General features: G+C 47.9%; 7 protein-coding genes across 7 annotated transcripts; 5 read left to right on the top strand and 2 right to left on the bottom strand.

Annotated features, from left to right (window-relative positions):
- Positions 1-2,988: 2,988 nt before the first annotated feature.
- On the bottom strand, positions 2,989-3,441 carry LOC142663770 (histone H2A type 1-like). Its single transcript, XM_075842603.1, has one exon. The coding sequence runs from the start codon at positions 3,428-3,430 to the stop codon at positions 3,038-3,040; it is 393 nt and encodes a 130-aa protein (XP_075698718.1). The 5' UTR covers positions 3,431-3,441; the 3' UTR covers positions 2,989-3,037.
- A 308-nt stretch (positions 3,442-3,749) lies between these two features.
- LOC142662982 (histone H2B 1.1) lies at positions 3,750-4,130 on the top strand. The gene has a single exon (XM_075841273.1). It carries the CDS (start codon positions 3,750-3,752, stop codon positions 4,128-4,130), a length of 381 nt encoding a protein of 126 aa, XP_075697388.1.
- Positions 4,131-5,755: 1,625 nt separating this feature from the next.
- Positions 5,756-6,068, top strand: LOC142663805 (histone H4). The gene has a single exon (XM_075842637.1). It carries the CDS (start codon positions 5,757-5,759, stop codon positions 6,066-6,068), a length of 312 nt encoding a protein of 103 aa, XP_075698752.1. The 5' UTR covers position 5,756.
- A 6,633-nt stretch (positions 6,069-12,701) lies between these two features.
- On the bottom strand, positions 12,702-13,154 carry LOC142663769 (histone H2A type 1-like). The gene has a single exon (XM_075842602.1). The coding sequence runs from the start codon at positions 13,141-13,143 to the stop codon at positions 12,751-12,753; it is 393 nt and encodes a 130-aa protein (XP_075698717.1). The 5' UTR covers positions 13,144-13,154; the 3' UTR covers positions 12,702-12,750.
- Positions 13,155-13,446: 292 nt separating this feature from the next.
- LOC142663782 (histone H2B 1.1) lies at positions 13,447-13,869 on the top strand. Its single transcript, XM_075842615.1, has one exon. The coding sequence runs from the start codon at positions 13,463-13,465 to the stop codon at positions 13,841-13,843; it is 381 nt and encodes a 126-aa protein (XP_075698730.1). The 5' UTR covers positions 13,447-13,462; the 3' UTR covers positions 13,844-13,869.
- A 1,599-nt stretch (positions 13,870-15,468) lies between these two features.
- LOC142663804 (histone H4) lies at positions 15,469-15,781 on the top strand. Its single transcript, XM_075842636.1, has one exon. The coding sequence runs from the start codon at positions 15,470-15,472 to the stop codon at positions 15,779-15,781; it is 312 nt and encodes a 103-aa protein (XP_075698751.1). The 5' UTR covers position 15,469.
- Positions 15,782-21,512: 5,731 nt separating this feature from the next.
- On the top strand, positions 21,513-21,908 carry LOC142663781 (histone H2A type 1-like). Its single transcript, XM_075842614.1, is given in 3 exon segments — positions 21,513-21,713; positions 21,715-21,759; positions 21,762-21,908. Coding segments are annotated over 3 exon segments (393 nt in total).
- The last annotated feature ends 290 nt before the right edge of the window (positions 21,909-22,198 follow it).

The following is a 22,198-nucleotide window of genomic DNA, read 5'->3' as shown; positions in this document are numbered from 1 at the left end:
GCTGAAGGAACAGGGACATAATGCCTGGCAGATGAGGGAACAGGGACATAAAGCCTGTAATATGAAGGAACAGGGACATAAAGCCTGTAATATGAAGGAACAGGGACATAAAGCCTGTAATATGAAGGAACAGGGACATAATGCCTGTAATATGAAGAAACCGGGACGTAATGCCGGTAATACGAAGGAACAGGGACGTAATGCCGATAATATGAAGGAACAAGGAGATAATGCCGGTAAGATGAAGTAACAGGGACATAATGCCTGGCAGATGAGGGAACAGGGACATAAAGCCTGTAATATGAAGGAACAGGGACATAAAGCCTGTAATATGAAGGAACAGGGACATAATGCCTCGAAGATGAGGGAACAGGGACATAATGCCGGTAATATGAAGGAACAGGGAAGTAATGCCGGTAATAGGAAGGAACAGGGACATGATGCCTGTAATATGAAGGAACAGGGACATAATGCCTGTAATATGAAGGAACAGGCGCATTATGCCGGTAATATGAAGGAACAGGGACGTAATGCCTGTAATATGAAGGAACAGGGACATAATGCCTGTAATATGAAGGAACAGGGCATAATGCCGATAATATGAAGGAACAGGGAAATAATGCCTGTAATATGAAGAAACCGGGACGTAATGCCGGTAATACGAAGGAACAGGGACGTAATGCCGATAATATGAAGGAACAAGGAGATAATGCCGGTAAGATGAAGTAACAGGGACATAATGCCTGTAATATGAAGGAACAAGGACATAATACCGGTAATATGAAGGAACAGGGACAAAATGCCTGTAATATGAAGGAACAGGGACATAATGTTGGTAATATGAAGGTACAGGGATATAATGCCGGTAATTTAAATAAATAGGGACGTAATTCCGGTAATATGAACGAGCCGGGACGTAATGCCGGTAATATGAGGGAACAGGGACATATTACCGGCATTATGTCCTTTTTCCCTCCTACATATGGCATTATGCCTGTAATATGAGGGAACAGTGACATAATGCCTGTAATATGAAGGAACAGGGATATAATGCTGCTAATATGAAGGAACAGGGACGTAACGCCGGTAATATGAAGGAACTGGGACATAATGCCTCGAAGATGAGGGAACAGGGACATATTACCGGCATTATTTCCCTGTGCCCTCCTACACGGGACATAATGCCAGTAATATGAGGGGACAGGGATATTATGCCGGTAATATGAGAGGACATGGACATAATTCCGGTAATATGAACGAACAGGGACATCAGTGCTTAGCGCCATTTACACTATAACCAGTCCCCGTCTCTATCACTCACGTTATCCGGCCCTTTCAGCAGTCCTGTCATGTGTTATGCCTGATGTCTGCGCTGTATTCATCACCTCCCTCTCCGGCTGTATCGCAGTGATAACCCGCCCCACTCCTCACTGATGACCGCACATCGCTCTTCCTATAATAACCTCCGCTGCTGCTGCGAGGAATGACGCCGTTATGTGCAGCTAATGATCCAACGCTGACCAGTGTATGCGGAGTCCTTGTTCCCTACTCCTTGTAAAGGCAAACCAGGCTCAGCGTGTAGGTTGGGGGAGCAGGTATCCTCCGCCCGGTGTGAACACAAGCGCAGGGGAATTCTACTCTTATTCTGTGAGGTCATGATCATCGGGTGTAGTCCCGGTCACCGTTGTAAATCAGAGATCTAAACCCATTAACACTGCCCAAGTCCCCTAATAGCGTCCTAGAAGCAGCTGACTGAATTGGGTCTTAGACCAGGGAATGTTAATCTGAAGGGAAAGAGTGCCTTAGTGCTATACTTGCTGCTGAGTGATCCTCCGGCAGGAAAACACATCCTCGTAGCGGCGCTGCCGGACGCCGTTTGTGCCGATGCCTGCATGTACAGGAGTGGCAGAAACTCACCGCTGAATATCCGCACGAGCAGTGGATCAAACAGCTGACTTGCTGTGTTGCTGCTTCGGCGTCCAGCTTGCTGCTGGGCAACGTGCTTTCCGCAATCCTTGGAGAGAGGGCCAGTGTTTTCTTAGCTGCTGTCACTGCTACTAATGTTACGAGATTCTTACAACAAACAATAAATCTGTTACTGGGACCAACTTTGACACACGTATCGGCTCGTATTGCTTCGTATCTCATTCTGCCGGACGGCTGGGATTAATAAGGCTGCTGGCAATAAATCTGTTAACCTCTAGTACTAATAATGAATCTGTCTGCTGTCCCTATATAGGACTCACTTTATTACAGTAACGCGTGCAGTTTCTTGCAGAGCAACATTTAATGAGACGCATTCAATGAATGAAAAAGGACAAACTGATGCAGCTGATACGGCATTTTTCAAGAGCAAAACCCAATGTTGGAGGGGCCGTGTTTTCCAAGCTGCTCTCATTGCTACAAATGTTACGAGATTTTCAAAACAAACTACCAATTTGTAGCACCAAGTTCCACATAAGTATCGACTTGCATTGTCTTGTATCTCACTTTGCCAGACTGCTGGTATAATCGCGCTGCTGGCAATATAATGACAGGAAACAGAATGCACCTATTTCTACTTCGTACTAACACTGTGCGTTGTCTATACTTAGGACTCACCTCATCCCACTAACGCATGAAGTTGCTGCAGAGTAACATTTAGTGAGACGCTCTTGAGACTGGAAGATATAATTTAAGACACTATGTAGTCGGGGGCGGGTTGTAGATCATGAACATGAATCACTGGAGTAGTTGTACTATTAATGTGTCCTGTAGTTAGTGCACCAATGAGGACAGCGCCATCATCTGCACGAGGCAGTAGTGAATGTATAGGTCATGAGTAACGCAGCAGTTCTACACCCACCCACCGTACGGCTTCTTTTTCAATGTGAAACCCCGCGGTATATGAATTCATATGACTAGATCTCTGCACAAGCAGAGCCACTTATCTGGCGCAGAAAGTTTACATATCGGAGATCAGCGGTGAGCTCTGTTCTAAGGACCATGTGGGCGGCTCTTAAAAGAGCCTTTATGGTTAAATGTGGATAAGCGGCGCTCACTTGCTCTTGGCGCTTTTGCTGCTCTCAGTCTTCTTGGGCAGCAGAACAGCCTGGATGTTGGGCAGGACGCCTCCCTGAGCGATGGTCACACCACCCAGCAGTTTGTTGAGCTCCTCGTCATTGCGCACGGCCAGCTGCAGGTGACGGGGGATGATTCGGGTCTTCTTATTGTCCCGGGCGGCATTTCCGGCCAGTTCCAGAATCTCAGCGGTCAGATATTCAAGCACAGCGGCCATGTAAACCGGAGCGCCGGCGCCCACCCTCTGAGCGTAGTTGCCCTTGCGTAGAAGTCTGTGCACACGACCGACAGGGAACTGAAGTCCTGCCCGGGATGAGCGTGTCTTGGCTTTAGCCCGCACTTTGCCTCCCTGTTTACCACGTCCAGACATCGCTAAAGCAGAGAAATCTTCTATCTGTATCGTAACAATCACACCCTTTCTGCTGCCTTTTATAAGCTACTGCACCGCTCATCAGCACCTGTGATTGGATAGATTTAAAGCCACCAACAGAGAACAGACTTGTGGAAACCACCAATTAGCTGCACTGGGAGTGGCTTATGACGATTCCATAGGTCACATGACTTGCTCTTCCAATAGAACAGCGGTCAGGCAGCGTTGCTCATTTGCATAGCCCGTGTATAAATACAGCAGCGGTGGGAGGGTAAAGCATTTCATTATCTCAGTTGTGAGAAGATCGTCGTGTGTGATCATGCCTGAGCCCGCTAAGTCTGCCCCGGCGCCCAAGAAGGGCTCCAAGAAAGCCGTCACCAAGACACAGAAGAAGGACGGCAAGAAGCGGAGAAAGAGCAGGAAGGAAAGCTACGCCATTTACGTGTACAAGGTGCTCAAGCAGGTCCACCCTGACACCGGCATCTCGTCCAAGGCCATGGGCATCATGAACTCCTTCGTCAATGACATCTTCGAGCGCATCGCGGGGGAAGCCTCCCGCCTGGCTCACTACAACAAGCGCTCCACCATCACCTCCCGGGAGATCCAGACTGCCGTGCGCCTGCTACTGCCTGGAGAGCTGGCCAAGCACGCCGTGTCTGAGGGCACCAAGGCCGTCACCAAGTATACCAGCGCCAAGTAATCTGCCCCGTCCCTGCAGTAAGAACACAAAGGCTCTTCTAAGAGCCACCCACCTTGTCTACAACAGAGCTGTGCCTGCTATTGTCTGGCCTCCCGCTAGTCTCCCTGTTCTATGTGCGGCCGCTCTCGTGTCGGTGCAGATGCTGCTTCATACATTGTGGCTGCCGGACAGGGAGGGACATTGCCGCGTGTGATGAAGCCGGGACACGGATCCTGCGGGCAGATGACCCGTCATAATATCACACTGTCCAGAAGAAACGGAACATTGTACATTAGGAGACGGAAGGAAGCATGGGACATCTGTAAATAACAATGATGAGGGTAGTAGTCCGATTTATAACATAGATGCCGGGGAAACTGCTTGACGATAGAGAGCAATCAATCACACTGGCGAGGACTGGATAAAGGGTGGTTATTGTAATACAGGCGGAGCAGACTGGTGTCTCCTCTGTGCCGGGTATTGTAATACAGGCGGAGCAGACTCTGGTGTCTCCTCTGTGCCGGGTATTGTAATACAGACTTTGCTGTTACAATAATCTTGCACAAAACACCAAAGTTTGCTGCACCGGTATTACAATACCCGATAAAGAGGAGACGCCAGAGTCTGCTCCACCTGCATTACAAAAACCAGTCAACCAGAGTTTGAGGCTATAATAACCTTGCACAAAGGTGTGTTTTTCGGTGCTAGGTTAATGTAGCAGCAAACTCTAATGTGTTGACTCCTTATTGTAATACAGGTGGAGCAGACTCTGGTGTCTCCTCTGTACCATGTATTGTAATACAGGTGGAGCAAACGTTGTTGTTGTTTTTTTTGATGCAAGGTTATTGTAGCGGCAAACTCTAGTGTGTTGAGTCGTTATTGTAATACAGGAGAAACAGACGATTTCTTGTCTGTGAGGGCTTATTTTCTATACAGGTGGAGCAGACTCTGGTTTCTTCTACACCCTGTAATAGAAAAGGGACATAATGCCGGTAATATGAAGGAACAGGGACATAATGTCTGTAATATGAGGGAACAGGGACATATTACCGGCATTATGCCCCTGTACCCTCCTACAGGGGACATAATGCCAGTAATATGAGGGAACAAGGACATCATGCCTGTAAGATGACGGAAGAGGGACATAATGGCGGTAAGATGAGGGAACAGGGACATATTACCGGCATTATGTCCATTTTCCCTCCTACATAGGGCATAATGCCTGTAAAATGAGGGAACAGGGACATAATGCCTGTAATATGAGGGAACAGGGACATAATGCCTGTAAGATGAGGAAACAGGGACATAATACCAGTAATATGAAGGAACAGGGAAATAATGCCGTTAATATGAAGGAACAGGGACATAATGCCTGTAATATGAAGGAACAGGGACATAATAACGATAATATGAAAGTACAAGTAGAAGCGGGAAAAGAGCGGCCGTTATCGTAAAATGAGCTTGCAATTCAAAATCTGAGTTAAGCCAATCAACGGGAGGGGGAGGGATTGGTAATGTGAATTTGCTGAGAGAAACGCCCCGGAAGTGACATGTATTACAGTTCTCTCTCTGGTCCACCCAAGGTCTATATAAAGACGCGCCCCGCGGTTGTCACTGCAATATTTCTCTTTAGCTCCAGCTTACAGGATGTCTGGTCGTGGTAAAGGAGGAAAAGGACTCGGTAAGGGCGGTGCCAAGCGTCACAGGAAGGTGCTCCGTGATAACATCCAGGGCATCACCAAGCCTGCAATCCGCCGTCTAGCTCGCAGGGGAGGCGTCAAGCGTATCTCCGGTCTCATCTATGAAGAGACTCGCGGCGTCCTGAAGGTTTTCCTGGAGAACGTCATCCGTGACGCCGTCACCTACACCGAGCACGCTAAGAGGAAGACCGTCACCGCTATGGACGTGGTGTACGCGCTCAAACGCCAGGGCCGCACTCTCTACGGCTTCGGAGGTTAATTCCGCTCCTGCTCTGCTCTATCTTACAACACAAAGGCTCTTCTCAGAGCCGCCACATCCTCTATAGATCAGCTATGATGTCTGCTGGTGACCTCGTTTATAATCTGAGCAGCGATCTTCTACTTCTATATACACGGGGGTAGGGGCTTCAGTATCACGTCGGTCTTCCAGTGAGGTGCCGGATATGTGGACCGCAGTGTGTCCCCTAATAGCGTCCTAGAAGCAGCTGACTGAATTCCGTCTTAGACCAGGGAATGTTAATCTGAAGGGAAAGAGTGCCTTAGTGCTATACTTGCTGCCGAGTGATCCTCCGGCAGGAAAACACATCCTCGTAGCGGCGCTGCCGGACGCCGTTTGTGCCGATGTCTGCATGTACACGAGTGGCAGAAACTCACCGCTGAATATCAGTTTAGTTGCTCATAGCGCTGTATAAGCGCACGAGCAGTGGATCAAACAGCTGACTTGCGGTGTTGCTTCTTCGGCGTCCAGCTTGCTGCTGGGCAACGTGCTTTCCGCAATCTTTGGAGAGAGGGCCAGTGTTTTCTTAGCTGCTGTCACTGCTACTAATGTTACCAGAGTCTTAAAACAAACAATAAATCTGTTACTGGGACCAACTTTGACACACGTATCGGCTCGTATTGCTTCGTATCTCATTCTGCCGGACGGCTAGGATTAATAAGGCTGCTGGCAATAAATCTGTTAACCTCTAGTACTAATAATGAATCTGTCTGCTGTCCCTATATAGGACTCACTTTATTACAGTAACGCGTGCAGTTTCTTGCAGAGCAACATTTAATGAGACGCATTCAATGAATGAAAAAGGAGAAACTGATGCAGCTGATACGGCATTTTTCAAGAGCAAAACCCAATGTTGGAGGGGCCGTGTTTTCCCAGCTGCTCTCATTGCTACAAATGTTACGAGATTTTCAAAACAAACTACCAATTTGTAGCACCAAGTTCCACATAAGTATCGACTTGCATTGTCTTGTATGTCACTTTGCCAGACTGCTGGTATAATCGAGCTGCTGGCAATATAATGACAGGAAACAGAAAGCACCTATTTCTACTTCGTACTAACACTGTTCGTTGTCTATACTTAGGACTCACTTCATTCACGAGCCGGTAATATGAAGGAAAAAAGATATAATGCCGGTAAGATGAAGGAACAGGCACATAATGCCGGTTCAGATGAGGGAACAGGGACATATTGCCGGTAAGATGAGGGAACAGGGACATATTGCCGGTAAGATGAGGGAACAGGGACGTAATGCCGGTAATATGAAGGAACAGGGACATAATGCCGGTAAGATGAAGGGTCAGGCACATAATGCCGGTAATATGAAAGAACAAGGACATAATGTCGGTAAGGTGAAGGAACAGGTACATAATGCCTGTAATATGAAGGAACAGGGACAAAATGCCTGTAATATGAATGAACTGGGACATAATGTTTGTAATATGAAGGAACAGGGAAATAATGCCTATAATATGAAGGAAAAGGGACATAATGCCTGTAATATGAAGGAACAGGGACATAATGCCGGTAATATGATGGAACAGGGACATTATGCCTGTAATATGAAGGAACAGGGACATAATGCCTGTAATATGAAGGAACAGGGACGTAATTCCTGTTATATGAAGGAACAGGGAAGTAATGCCGATAATATGAAGGAACAGGGACATAATGCCTGTAATATGAGGGAACAAGGACATAAAGCCGGTAATATGAAGGAACAGGGACATAATGCCTGTAATATGAAGGAATAGGGACATAATGCCTGTAATATGAAGGAACAGGGACATAATGGCTGTAATATAAAGGAACTGGGACATAATGCCGGTAATATGAAGGAACAGGGACATAATGCCGGTAATATGAAGGAATAGGGACATAATGCCGGTAATATGAAGGAACAGGGACATAAAGCCTGTAATATGAAGGAACAGGGACATAATGCCTGTAATAGGAAGGAACAGGGACATAATGCCGGTAATATGAAGGAACAGGGACATAATGCCGGTAATATGAAGGAACAGGGAAATAATGCCGGTAATATGAAGGTACGAGGACATAAAGCCTGTAATATGAAGGAACAGGGACATAATGCCAGTAATATGAAGGAACAGGGAAATAATGCCTGTAATATGAAGGAACAGGGACACAATGCCGGTAATATGAAGAAACAGGGACATAATGCCGGTAATATGAAGGAACAGGGACATAATGATGGTAATATAAAGGCACATGGACATAATGCCTGTAATATGAAGGAACAGGGACATAATGCCGGTAATATGAAGGAACAGGGACATAATGCCACGAAGATGAGGGAACTGGGCCATATTACCGGCATTATGACCCTGTGCCCTCCTACACGGAACATAATGGCAGTAATGTGAAGGAACAGGTACATAATGCCTGTAATATGAAGGAGCCGGGACATAATGCCGGTAATATGATGGAACAGGGACATTATGCCTGTAATATGAAGGAACAAGGAAGTAATGCCGATAATATGAAGAAACAGGGCAATAATGACTGTAATATGAAGGAACAAGATATAATGCCGGTAAGATGAGGGAACAGGGACATATTGCCGGTAAGATGAGGGAACAGGGACAAAATGTCGTTAATATGAAGGAACAGGGACATAATGCCAGTAATATGAAGGAACAGGGAAATAATGCCTGTAATATGAAGGAACAGGGACATAATGCCGGTAATATGAAGGAACAGGGACATAATGCCGGTAATATGAAGGAACAGGGACATAATGATGGTAATATAAAGGCATATGGACATAATGCCTGTAATATGAAGGAACAGGGACATTATGCCTGTAATATGAAGGAACAGGGATATAATGCCGGTAATATGAAGGAACAGGGACATAATGCCACGAAGATGAGGGAACTGGGCCATATTACCGGCATTATGACCCTGTGCCCTCCTACACGGGACATAATGGCAGTAATATGAAGGAACAGGGAAATAATGCCTATAATATGAAGGAAAAGGGACATAATGCCTGTAATATGAAGGAACAGGGACATAATGCCGGTAATATGATGGAACAGGGACATTATGCCTGTAATATGAAGGAACAGGGACATAATGCCTGTAATATGAAGGAACAGGGACGTAATTCCTGTTATATGAAGGAACAGGGAAGTAATGCCGATAATATGAAGGAACAGGGACAAAATGCCGGTAATATGAGGGAACAGGGACATAATGCCGGTAAGATAAGGGAACAGGGACGTAATGCCGATAATATGAAGAAGCCGGGACGTAATGCCGGTAATATGAAGAAACAGGGACGTAATGCCGGTAAGATGAAGGAACAGGGACGTAAAGCCGATAATATGAAGGAATAGAGATATAATGCCGGTTCAGATGAGGGAACAGGGACATAATGCCGGTAATATGAAGGAACAGGGAAATAAAATAATGCCGGTAATAAGAAGGAACAGGGACATAATGCCAGTAAGATGAGGAAACGGGGACATATTGCCGGTAAGATGAGGGAACAGGGACAAAATGCCGGTAAGATGAGGGAACAGGGAAGTAATGCCGATAATATGAAGGAACAGGGACATAATGCCGGTAAGATGAAGGGACAGGAACATAATGCCGGTTCAGCTGAAGGAACAGGGACATAATGCCTGGCAGATGAGGGAACAGGGACATAAAGCCTGTAATATGAAGGAACAGGGACATAAAGCCTGTAATATGAAGGAACAGGGACATAAAGCCTGTAATATGAAGGAACAGGGACATAATGCCTGTAATATGAAGAAACCGGGACGTAATGCCGGTAATACGAAGGAACAGGGACGTAATGCCGATAATATGAAGGAACAAGGAGATAATGCCGGTAAGATGAAGTAACAGGGACATAATGCCTGGCAGATGAGGGAACAGGGACATAAAGCCTGTAATATGAAGGAACAGGGACATAAAGCCTGTAATATGAAGGAACAGGGACATAATGCCTCGAAGATGAGGGAACAGGGACATAATGCCGGTAATATGAAGGAACAGGGAAGTAATGCCGGTAATAGGAAGGAACAGGGACATGATGCCTGTAATATGAAGGAACAGGGACATAATGCCTGTAATATGAAGGAACAGGCGCATTATGCCGGTAATATGAAGGAACAGGGACGTAATGCCTGTAATATGAAGGAACAGGGACATAATGCCTGTAATATGAAGGAACAGGGCATAATGCCGATAATATGAAGGAACAGGGAAATAATGCCTGTAATATGAAGAAACCGGGACGTAATGCCGGTAATACGAAGGAACAGGGACGTAATGCCGATAATATGAAGGAACAAGGAGATAATGCCGGTAAGATGAAGTAACAGGGACATAATGCCTGTAATATGAAGGAACAAGGACATAATACCGGTAATATGAAGGAACAGGGACAAAATGCCTGTAATATGAAGGAACAGGGACATAATGTTGGTAATATGAAGGTACAGGGATATAATGCCGGTAATTTAAATAAATAGGGACGTAATTCCGGTAATATGAACGAGCCGGGACGTAATGCCGGTAATATGAGGGAACAGGGACATATTACCGGCATTATGTCCTTTTTCCCTCCTACATATGGCATTATGCCTGTAATATGAGGGAACAGTGACATAATGCCTGTAATATGAAGGAACAGGGATATAATGCTGCTAATATGAAGGAACAGGGACGTAACGCCGGTAATATGAAGGAACTGGGACATAATGCCTCGAAGATGAGGGAACAGGGACATATTACCGGCATTATTTCCCTGTGCCCTCCTACACGGGACATAATGCCAGTAATATGAGGGGACAGGGATATTATGCCGGTAATATGAGAGGACATGGACATAATTCCGGTAATATGAACGAACAGGGACATCAGTGCTTAGCGCCATTTACACTATAACCAGTCCCCGTCTCTATCACTCACGTTATCCGGCCCTTTCAGCAGTCCTGTCATGTGTTATGCCTGATGTCTGCGCTGTATTCATCACCTCCCTCTCCGGCTGTATCGCAGTGATAACCCGCCCCACTCCTCACTGATGACCGCACATCGCTCTTCCTATAATAACCTCCGCTGCTGCTGCGAGGAATGACGCCGTTATGTGCAGCTAATGATCCAACGCTGACCAGTGTATGCGGAGTCCTTGTTCCCTACTCCTTGTAAAGGCAAACCAGGCTCAGCGTGTAGGTTGGGGGAGCAGGTATCCTCCGCCCGGTGTGAACACAAGCGCAGGGGAATTCTACTCTTATTCTGTGAGGTCATGATCATCGGGTGTAGTCCCGGTCACCGTTGTAAATCAGAGATCTAAACCCATTAACACTGCCCAAGTCCCCTAATAGCGTCCTAGAAGCAGCTGACTGAATTGGGTCTTAGACCAGGGAATGTTAATCTGAAGGGAAAGAGTGCCTTAGTGCTATACTTGCTGCTGAGTGATCCTCCGGCAGGAAAACACATCCTCGTAGCGGCGCTGCCGGACGCCGTTTGTGCCGATGCCTGCATGTACAGGAGTGGCAGAAACTCACCGCTGAATATCCGCACGAGCAGTGGATCAAACAGCTGACTTGCTGTGTTGCTGCTTCGGCGTCCAGCTTGCTGCTGGGCAACGTGCTTTCCGCAATCCTTGGAGAGAGGGCCAGTGTTTTCTTAGCTGCTGTCACTGCTACTAATGTTACGAGATTCTTACAACAAACAATAAATCTGTTACTGGGACCAACTTTGACACACGTATCGGCTCGTATTGCTTCGTATCTCATTCTGCCGGACGGCTGGGATTAATAAGGCTGCTGGCAATAAATCTGTTAACCTCTAGTACTAATAATGAATCTGTCTGCTGTCCCTATATAGGACTCACTTTATTACAGTAACGCGTGCAGTTTCTTGCAGAGCAACATTTAATGAGACGCATTCAATGAATGAAAAAGGACAAACTGATGCAGCTGATACGGCATTTTTCAAGAGCAAAACCCAATGTTGGAGGGGCCGTGTTTTCCAAGCTGCTCTCATTGCTACAAATGTTACGAGATTTTCAAAACAAACTACCAATTTGTAGCACCAAGTTCCACATAAGTATCGACTTGCATTGTCTTGTATCTCACTTTGCCAGACTGCTGGTATAATCGCGCTGCTGGCAATATAATGACAGGAAACAGAATGCACCTATTTCTACTTCGTACTAACACTGTGCGTTGTCTATACTTAGGACTCACCTCATCCCACTAACGCATGAAGTTGCTGCAGAGTAACATTTAGTGAGACGCTCTTGAGACTGGAAGATATAATTTAAGACACTATGTAGTCGGGGGCGGGTTGTAGATCATGAACATGAATCACTGGAGTAGTTGTACTATTAATGTGTCCTGTAGTTAGTGCACCAATGAGGACAGCGCCATCATCTGCACGAGGCAGTAGTGAATGTATAGGTCATGAGTAACGCAGCAGTTCTACACCCACCCACCGTACGGCTTCTTTTTCAATGTGAAACCCCGCGGTATATGAATTCATATGACTAGATCTCTGCACAAGCAGAGCCACTTATCTGGCGCAGAAAGTTTACATATCGGAGATCAGCGGTGAGCTCTGTTCTAAGGACCATGTGGGCGGCTCTTAAAAGAGCCTTTATGGTTAAATGTGGATAAGCGGCGCTCACTTGCTCTTGGCGCTTTTGCTGCTCTCAGTCTTCTTGGGCAGCAGAACAGCCTGGATGTTGGGCAGGACGCCTCCCTGAGCGATGGTCACACCACCCAGCAGTTTGTTGAGCTCCTCGTCATTGCGCACGGCCAGCTGCAGGTGACGGGGGATGATTCGGGTCTTCTTATTGTCCCGGGCGGCATTTCCGGCCAGTTCCAGAATCTCAGCGGTCAGATATTCAAGCACAGCGGCCATGTAAACCGGAGCGCCGGCGCCCACCCTCTGAGCGTAGTTGCCCTTGCGTAGAAGTCTGTGCACACGACCGACAGGGAACTGAAGTCCTGCCCGGGATGAGCGTGTCTTGGCTTTAGCCCGCACTTTGCCTCCCTGTTTACCACGTCCAGACATCGCTAAAGCAGAGAAATCTTCTATCTGTATCGTAACAATCACACCCTTTCTGCTGCCTTTTATAAGCTACTGCACCGCTCATCAGCACCTGTGATTGGATAGATTTAAAGCCACCAACAGAGAACAGACTTGTGGAAACCACCAATTAGCTGCACTGGGAGTGGCTTATGACGATTCCATAGGTCACATGACTTGCTCTTCCAATAGAACAGCGGTCAGGCAGCGTTGCTCATTTGCATAGCCCGTGTATAAATACAGCAGCGGTGGGAGGGTAAAGCATTTCATTATCTCAGTTGTGAGAAGATCGTCGTGTGTGATCATGCCTGAGCCCGCTAAGTCTGCCCCGGCGCCCAAGAAGGGCTCCAAGAAAGCCGTCACCAAGACACAGAAGAAGGACGGCAAGAAGCGGAGAAAGAGCAGGAAGGAAAGCTACGCCATTTACGTGTACAAGGTGCTCAAGCAGGTCCACCCTGACACCGGCATCTCGTCCAAGGCCATGGGCATCATGAACTCCTTCGTCAATGACATCTTCGAGCGCATCGCGGGGGAAGCCTCCCGCCTGGCTCACTACAACAAGCGCTCCACCATCACCTCCCGGGAGATCCAGACTGCCGTGCGCCTGCTACTGCCTGGAGAGCTGGCCAAGCACGCCGTGTCTGAGGGCACCAAGGCCGTCACCAAGTATACCAGCGCCAAGTAATCTGCCCCGTCCCTGCAGTAAGAACACAAAGGCTCTTCTAAGAGCCACCCACCTTGTCTACAACAGAGCTGTGCCTGCTATTGTCTGGCCTCCCGCTAGTCTCCCTGTTCTATGTGCGGCCGCTCTCGTGTCGGTGCAGATGCTGCTTCATACATTGTGGCTGCCGGACAGGGAGGGACATTGCCGCGTGTGATGAAGCCGGGACACGGATCCTGCGGGCAGATGACCCGTCATAATATCACACTGTCCAGAAGAAACGGAACATTGTACATTAGGAGACGGAAGGAAGCATGGGACATCTGTAAATAACAATGATGAGGGTAGTAGTCCGATTTATAACATAGATGCCGGGGAAACTGCTTGACGATAGAGAGCAATCAATCACACTGGCGAGGACTGGATAAAGGGTGGTTATTGTAATACAGGCGGAGCAGACTGGTGTCTCCTCTGTGCCGGGTATTGTAATACAGGCGGAGCAGACTCTGGTGTCTCCTCTGTGCCGGGTATTGTAATACAGACTTTGCTGTTACAATAATCTTGCACAAAACACCAAAGTTTGCTGCACCGGTATTACAATACCCGATAAAGAGGAGACGCCAGAGTCTGCTCCACCTGCATTACAAAAACCAGTCAACCAGAGTTTGAGGCTATAATAACCTTGCACAAAGGTGTGTTTTTCGGTGCTAGGTTAATGTAGCAGCAAACTCTAATGTGTTGACTCCTTATTGTAATACAGGTGGAGCAGACTCTGGTGTCTCCTCTGTACCATGTATTGTAATACAGGTGGAGCAAACGTTGTTGTTGTTTTTTTTGATGCAAGGTTATTGTAGCGGCAAACTCTAGTGTGTTGAGTCGTTATTGTAATACAGGAGAAACAGACGATTTCTTGTCTGTGAGGGCTTATTTTCTATACAGGTGGAGCAGACTCTGGTTTCTTCTACACCCTGTAATAGAAAAGGGACATAATGCCGGTAATATGAAGGAACAGGGACATAATGTCTGTAATATGAGGGAACAGGGACATATTACCGGCATTATGCCCCTGTACCCTCCTACAGGGGACATAATGCCAGTAATATGAGGGAACAAGGACATCATGCCTGTAAGATGACGGAAGAGGGACATAATGGCGGTAAGATGAGGGAACAGGGACATATTACCGGCATTATGTCCATTTTCCCTCCTACATAGGGCATAATGCCTGTAAAATGAGGGAACAGGGACATAATGCCTGTAATATGAGGGAACAGGGACATAATGCCTGTAAGATGAGGAAACAGGGACATAATACCAGTAATATGAAGGAACAGGGAAATAATGCCGTTAATATGAAGGAACAGGGACATAATGCCTGTAATATGAAGGAACAGGGACATAATAACGATAATATGAAAGTACAAGTAGAAGCGGGAAAAGAGCGGCCGTTATCGTAAAATGAGCTTGCAATTCAAAATCTGAGTTAAGCCAATCAACGGGAGGGGGAGGGATTGGTAATGTGAATTTGCTGAGAGAAACGCCCCGGAAGTGACATGTATTACAGTTCTCTCTCTGGTCCACCCAAGGTCTATATAAAGACGCGCCCCGCGGTTGTCACTGCAATATTTCTCTTTAGCTCCAGCTTACAGGATGTCTGGTCGTGGTAAAGGAGGAAAAGGACTCGGTAAGGGCGGTGCCAAGCGTCACAGGAAGGTGCTCCGTGATAACATCCAGGGCATCACCAAGCCTGCAATCCGCCGTCTAGCTCGCAGGGGAGGCGTCAAGCGTATCTCCGGTCTCATCTATGAAGAGACTCGCGGCGTCCTGAAGGTTTTCCTGGAGAACGTCATCCGTGACGCCGTCACCTACACCGAGCACGCTAAGAGGAAGACCGTCACCGCTATGGACGTGGTGTACGCGCTCAAACGCCAGGGCCGCACTCTCTACGGCTTCGGAGGTTAATTCCGCTCCTGCTCTGCTCTATCTTACAACACAAAGGCTCTTCTCAGAGCCGCCACATCCTCTATAGATCAGCTATGATGTCTGCTGGTGACCTCGTTTATAATCTGAGCAGCGATCTTCTACTTCTATATACACGGGGGTAGGGGCTTCAGTATCACGTCGGTCTTCCAGTGAGGTGCCGGATATGTGGACCGCAGTGTGTCCCCTAATAGCGTCCTAGAAGCAGCTGACTGAATTCCGTCTTAGACCAGGGAATGTTAATCTGAAGGGAAAGAGTGCCTTAGTGCTATACTTGCTGCCGAGTGATCCTCCGGCAGGAAAACACATCCTCGTAGCGGCGCTGCCGGACGCCGTTTGTGCCGATGTCTGCATGTACACGAGTGGCAGAAACTCACCGCTGAATATCAGTTTAGTTGCTCATAGCGCTGTATAAGCGCACGAGCAGTGGATCAAACAGCTGACTTGCGGTGTTGCTTCTTCGGCGTCCAGCTTGCTGCTGGGCAACGTGCTTTCCGCAATCTTTGGAGAGAGGGCCAGTGTTTTCTTAGCTGCTGTCACTGCTACTAATGTTACCAGAGTCTTAAAACAAACAATAAATCTGTTACTGGGACCAACTTTGACACACGTATCGGCTCGTATTGCTTCGTATCTCATTCTGCCGGACGGCTAGGATTAATAAGGCTGCTGGCAATAAATCTGTTAACCTCTAGTACTAATAATGAATCTGTCTGCTGTCCCTATATAGGACTCACTTTATTACAGTAACGCGTGCAGTTTCTTGCAGAGCAACATTTAATGAGACGCATTGAATGAATGAAAAAGGAGAAACTGATGCAGCTGATACGGCATTTTTCAAGAGCAAAACCCAATGTTGGAGGGGCCGTGTTTTCCCAGCTGCTCTCATTGCTACAAATGTTACGAGATTTTCAAAACAAACTACCAATTTGTAGCACCAAGTTCCACATAAGTATCGACTTGCATTGTCTTGTATGTCACTTTGCCAGACTGCTGGTATAATCGAGCTGCTGGCAATATAATGACAGGAAACAGAAAGCACCTATTTCTACTTCGTACTAACACTGTTCGTTGTCTATACTTAGGACTCACTTCATTCACGAGCCGGTAATATGAAGGAAAAAAGATATAATGCCGGTAAGATGAAGGAACAGGCACATAATGCCGGTTCAGATGAGGGAACAGGGACATATTGCCGGTAAGATGAGGGAACAGGGACATATTGCCGGTAAGATGAGGGAACAGGGACGTAATGCCGGTAATATGAAGGAACAGGGACATAATGCCGGTAAGATGAAGGGTCAGGCACATAATGCCGGTAATATGAAAGAACAAGGACATAATGTCGGTAAGGTGAAGGAACAGGTACATAATGCCTGTAATATGAAGGAACAGGGACAAAATGCCTGTAATATGAATGAACTGGGACATAATGTTTGTAATATGAAGGAACAGGGAAATAATAACAGTAAGGGTATGTTCACACGAGGGCGTCTGTAACGGCTGAAATTACGGAGATGTTTCAGCCTGAAAACATCCCCGTAATTTCAGCCGTAGCGGCATGTGCAGGCGCTTGAACGCCGCGTCCATTTCGGCCGTAATTAGCGCTGCTATTCATTGAAGTCAATGAATAACGGCTCTAATTACGGCCAAAGAAGTGACAGGTCACTTCTTTGACGCGGGCGTCTATTTACGCGCCGTCATTTGACAGCGGCGCGTAAATATACGCCTCGTGTGAACAGACAAACGTCTGCCCATTGCTTTCAATGGGCAGATGTTTGTCAGCGCTATTGAGGCGCTATTTTCTGGCGTAATTCGGGGCAAAAACGCCCGATTTACGTCCGTAAATAGGCCGTGTGAACATACCCTAAGGGTAGATTCACACGAGCGTTGCGTTTTTGCGCGCGCAAACAACGCGGCGTTTTGCGAGCGCAAAAACCATTTGACAGCTGCGTGTGTCATGCGTGTCTGATGCGCGGCTGCGTGATTTTCGCGCAGCCGGCATCATAGAGATGAGGCTTGTCGACGCCCGTCACTGTCCAAGGTGCTGAAAGAGCTAACTCTTTCAGCACCCTCGACAGTGAATGCCGAACACAACAGCGAAAAACCTGTAAAAAAAAAAGATAAAGTTCCTACTTACGGAGAACTTCCCGGCCGTTGCCTTGGTGACGCGTCCTTGGTGACGCGTCCTTGGTGACGCGCCTCTCTTGACATCGGGCCCCACCTCCCTGGATGACGCGGCAGTCCAAGTGACCGCTGCAGCCTGTGATTGGCTGCAGCCTGTGCTTGGCCTGTGATTGGCTGGAGCTGTCACTTGAACTGAAGTGTCATCCCGGGAGGTCGGACTGCAGGAAGGAGACAGGAGTAATCGGTAAGTTAGAACTTCGGTTTTTTTTACAGGTTCATGTATTTTGGGATCGCAAGTCACTGTCCATGGTGCTGAAACAGTTTAACTCTTTCAGCACCATGCACAGTGAATCTCTCCCGACGTCGCGGACCGGAAATTTTTTTGCCGGGTTCGGCCAAAACGAGTTTGGCCGAACCCGGTGAAGTTTGCCTCGGTTGTCGGGGTTCGCTCCTCGCAAAGACACTCCGTTTGGATGCTTGGAAACAGAAAAGCACGTGGTGCTTTTCTGTTTTCATTCATCCTTTTCACTGCTGTTGCGCGAATCACGCTCGTCCCACGGAAGTGCTTCCGTGTGGTGCGCGTGATTTTCACGCACCCATTGACTTCAATGGGTGCGTGATGCGCGAAATACGCAGAGTTATAGGGTATGTTCACACGAGGGCGTCCGTTACGGCTGAAATTACGGGGATGTTTCAGCCTGAAAACATCCCCGTAATTTCAGCCGTACCGGCATGTGCAGGCGCTTGAACGCCGCGTCATTTACGGCCGTAATTGGCGCTGCTATTCATTGGAGTGAATGAAGAACGGCTCCAATTACGGCCAAAGAAGTGACAGGTCACTTCTTTGACGCGGGCGTCTATTTACGCGCCGTCATTTGACAGCGGCGCGTAAATATACGCCTCGTGTGAACAGACAAACGTCTGCCCATTGCTTTCAATGGGCAGATGTTTGTCAGCGCTATTGAGGCGCTATTTTCGGGCGTAATTCGGGGCAAAAACGCCCGAATTACGTCCGTAAATAGGCCGTGTGAACATACCCTTATTGAACCTGTCGCGCTTTTTGCGCAGCAGACAAACGCTGCGCAAAAAGCACGGACTGTCTGTACTGCCCCATAGACTTGTATTGGTCCATGCGTGCCGCGTGAAAACCACGCGGCCCGCACGGACCGAATACACGCTCGTGTGAATCCCCCCTAATACGAAGGAACAGGGACATAAAGCCAGTAAGATGAGGGAACAGGGACATATTGCCGGTAAGATGTGGGAACAGGGACAAAATGGCGGTAAGATGAGGGAACAGGGACGTAATGCCGGTAATATGAAGGAACAGGGACATAATGCCGGTAAGATGAAGGGACAAGGACATAATGTCGGTAAGATGAAGGAACAGGTACATAATGCCGGTAATATGAAGGAGCCGGGACGTAATGCCGCTAATATGAGGGAACAGGGACATAATGCCGGTAAGATGAAGGAACAGGCACATAATGCCTGTAATATGAGGGAACAGGGAAATAATGCCTGTAATATGTAGGAACAGGGACATAATGCCGGTAATATGATGGAAAAGGGACATAATACATGTAATATGAAGGAACAGGGACATAATACCTGTAATATGAAGGAACAGGGATGTAATGCCTGTTATATGAAGGAACAAGGAGGTAGTGCCGATAATATGAAGGAACAGGGATATAACGCCTGTAATTTGAGGGAACAGTGACATTATGCCGATAATATGAGAGAACAGGAACATAATGCCGGTCACATGAGAGGACAGGGACATAATGCCGGTAATATGAGGGAACAGGAACATAATGCCGGTCACATGAGAGGACAGGGACATAATGCCGGTAATTAGGGAACGATACGGATGTAATAAAGACGTGTTACATGTTTGTACGTCACCACCTTTAGGCCTCGTTTACACGAGCGTATTATACGCGCGTGCGACGCTCGTGCTTTGCACGCATGTCGTACGCACCTATATTAGTCAATGGGGCTGTTTAGACGATGCGTGAATTGCGCTCAGCGCGTGTGCGCAGAAAAAAACTCACGACATGTTCTATAATCGTGCGTTTTTCGCGCACTCACGCACCCATTGAAGTCAATGGGTGCGTGAAAACCACGCATGCCGCACGGAAGCACTTCCGTGCGAACTGCGTGATTCGCGCAAGAGCTGTCAAACTCCTGATTGTAAACAGAAAAGCACCACGTGCTTTTCTGTTTACAAACATCCAAACGGAGTGTCAAATTCGAGATGAGCGCACCGAACTTCACCGGGTTCGGCCAAACTCGTTTTGACCGAAACCGGTAAAAAATGTTCGGGTACGCGACGTCAGGAGACAGTCACTGTCCACGGTGCTGAAAGCGTTAAACTGGTTCAGCACCATGGACAGTGACTTCCGCTCCGAAAATCCATGAACCTGTAAAAAAAAAAAGACGTTCTGACTTACCGATAACTCCGGTCCGACCTCCCGGGATGACAGTTCAGTCCAAATGACAGCTGCAGCCAATCACAGGCCAAGCACAGGCTGCAGCCAATCACAGGCTGCAGCGGTCTCATGGACTGCGGCGTCATCCTGGGAGGTGGGGCCGGATGACAAGAGAGGGACGCGTCACCAAGGCAACGGCCGGGAGCCCGGACTGGGGGAAGCAGGAAGTTCTTGGTAAGTCTGAACGTCTTTTTTTATTCACAGGTTGGTGTATATTGTGATCGGCATTCACTGTCGAGGGTGCTGAAAGAGTTACTGCCGATCAGTTAGCTCTTTCAGCACCTTGGACAGTGACGGGCCTCGACTACCTCATCTCTATGATGGCGGCTGCGTGAAAATCACGCAGCCGCGCATCATGACACACGGAGCTGTCAAATGCCTTTTGCGCGTTTAAAACGCAACAAGGCTGCGTATACGCAGTGCATACGCCATACAAACGCGCGCAAAACGCAGCGTTTTTTGCGCGCGCAAAACGCATACGCTCGTGTAAATGAGGCCTAATACTGGAGATTGGTAGCGGACGTTGGAATTGTGCATTTCACGGTATCGTTGGATAGAGAAGAATCAGCCCGTGCAGCCCGCAGATAACAAGCCCCTAATGCAGCAGCAGCTCTGCGCTATCACACCCGGGAATGTCCCCCCATATCCTGCAGCACGGAGGAGCGGCTGCACGGACTGAGCGACTCTTCTAGACATGGGAGACCAGCGGGAATAAAGACATGCGCACGAATAAGCACAAGATGGAGGCGGCAGCTCTGTTGTATACTTGGTGGGGGGCTCTTAGAAGAGCCTTTGGGTCCTTCCTGCAGGGACGGGGCACATTACTTGGCGCCTAATGAAAAGAATCCGCCGCTGCTGCTTTATTTCTGCTCCATTCGAGTTCAGGCGGGAGATGTTCCTATTGGTAGAGACGGAGGAAGGGGCGTGGTGTTATCTGCGAGTCTATAGAAATATTCTACTTCCTCATTGGCTACAGTGTCTGGCGTTGAATACAAGTTTTAGATGCGGCCAATCAGAGAAGAAGCCCTCTGCTCCATCCGGGTATAAGAAGTGACGGTCGGAGCACAACCGTTAGATCTGATCAGATAATAGTCATGTCTGGAAGAGGAAAGCAAGGAGGCAAAGTGCGGGCTAAAGCCAAGACCCGCTCATCCCGGGCAGGACTTCAGTTCCCTGTCGGTCGTGTGCACAGACTTCTCCGCAAGGGCAACTACGCTGAGAGGGTCGGCGCCGGCGCTCCGGTCTACCTGGCCGCTGTGCTGGAATATCTGACCGCTGAGATCCTGGAGCTGGCCTGGAAATGCCGCCCGGGACAACAAGAAGACTCGAATCATCCCCCGAGTCACCTGCAGCTGGCCGTGCGCAATGACGAGGAGCTCAACAAACTGCTGGGTGGTGTGACCATCGCTCAGGGAGGCGTCCTGCCCAACATCCAGGCCGTTCTGCTGCCCAAGAAGACCGAGAGCAGCAAAAGCGCCAAGAGCAAGTGAGCACTGGTTATCCACATTTAACCATAAAGGCTCTTTTAAGAGCCGCCCACATGGTCCTTAGAACAGAGCTCTCACCGCTGATCTCCGATATGTAAACTTTCTGCGCCAGATAAGTGGCTCTGATTGTACAGAGAACTAGCCAGCAGGAGGGGGCGACAATCTCCATTATGAATTCATATACCGCAGGGTTTCACATTGAAGAGGAAGCCGTATGGTGGGTGGGTGTAGAACTGCTGCATTACTTATGACCTATACATTCACTACTGCCTCGTGCAGATGATGGCGCTGTC

The sequence above is a fragment of the Rhinoderma darwinii genome, chromosome 11 (assembly GCF_050947455.1).
Source record: "Rhinoderma darwinii isolate aRhiDar2 chromosome 11, aRhiDar2.hap1, whole genome shotgun sequence".
Lineage (NCBI taxonomy): Eukaryota > Metazoa > Chordata > Amphibia > Anura > Rhinodermatidae > Rhinoderma > Rhinoderma darwinii.
This window is presented reverse-complemented; position numbering and strand designations above follow the sequence as displayed.

Excerpts from the sequence above, each read along its gene's own strand:
- LOC142663770 (XM_075842603.1), bottom strand. The coding sequence starts at position 3,430 with ATGTCTGGACGTGGTAAACAGGGAGGCAAAGTGCGGGCTAAAGCCAAG.
- LOC142662982 (XM_075841273.1), top strand. The coding sequence starts at position 3,750 with ATGCCTGAGCCCGCTAAGTCTGCCCCGGCGCCCAAGAAGGGCTCCAAG.
- LOC142663805 (XM_075842637.1), top strand. The coding sequence starts at position 5,757 with ATGTCTGGTCGTGGTAAAGGAGGAAAAGGACTCGGTAAGGGCGGTGCC.
- LOC142663769 (XM_075842602.1), bottom strand. The coding sequence starts at position 13,143 with ATGTCTGGACGTGGTAAACAGGGAGGCAAAGTGCGGGCTAAAGCCAAG.
- LOC142663782 (XM_075842615.1), top strand. The coding sequence starts at position 13,463 with ATGCCTGAGCCCGCTAAGTCTGCCCCGGCGCCCAAGAAGGGCTCCAAG.
- LOC142663804 (XM_075842636.1), top strand. The coding sequence starts at position 15,470 with ATGTCTGGTCGTGGTAAAGGAGGAAAAGGACTCGGTAAGGGCGGTGCC.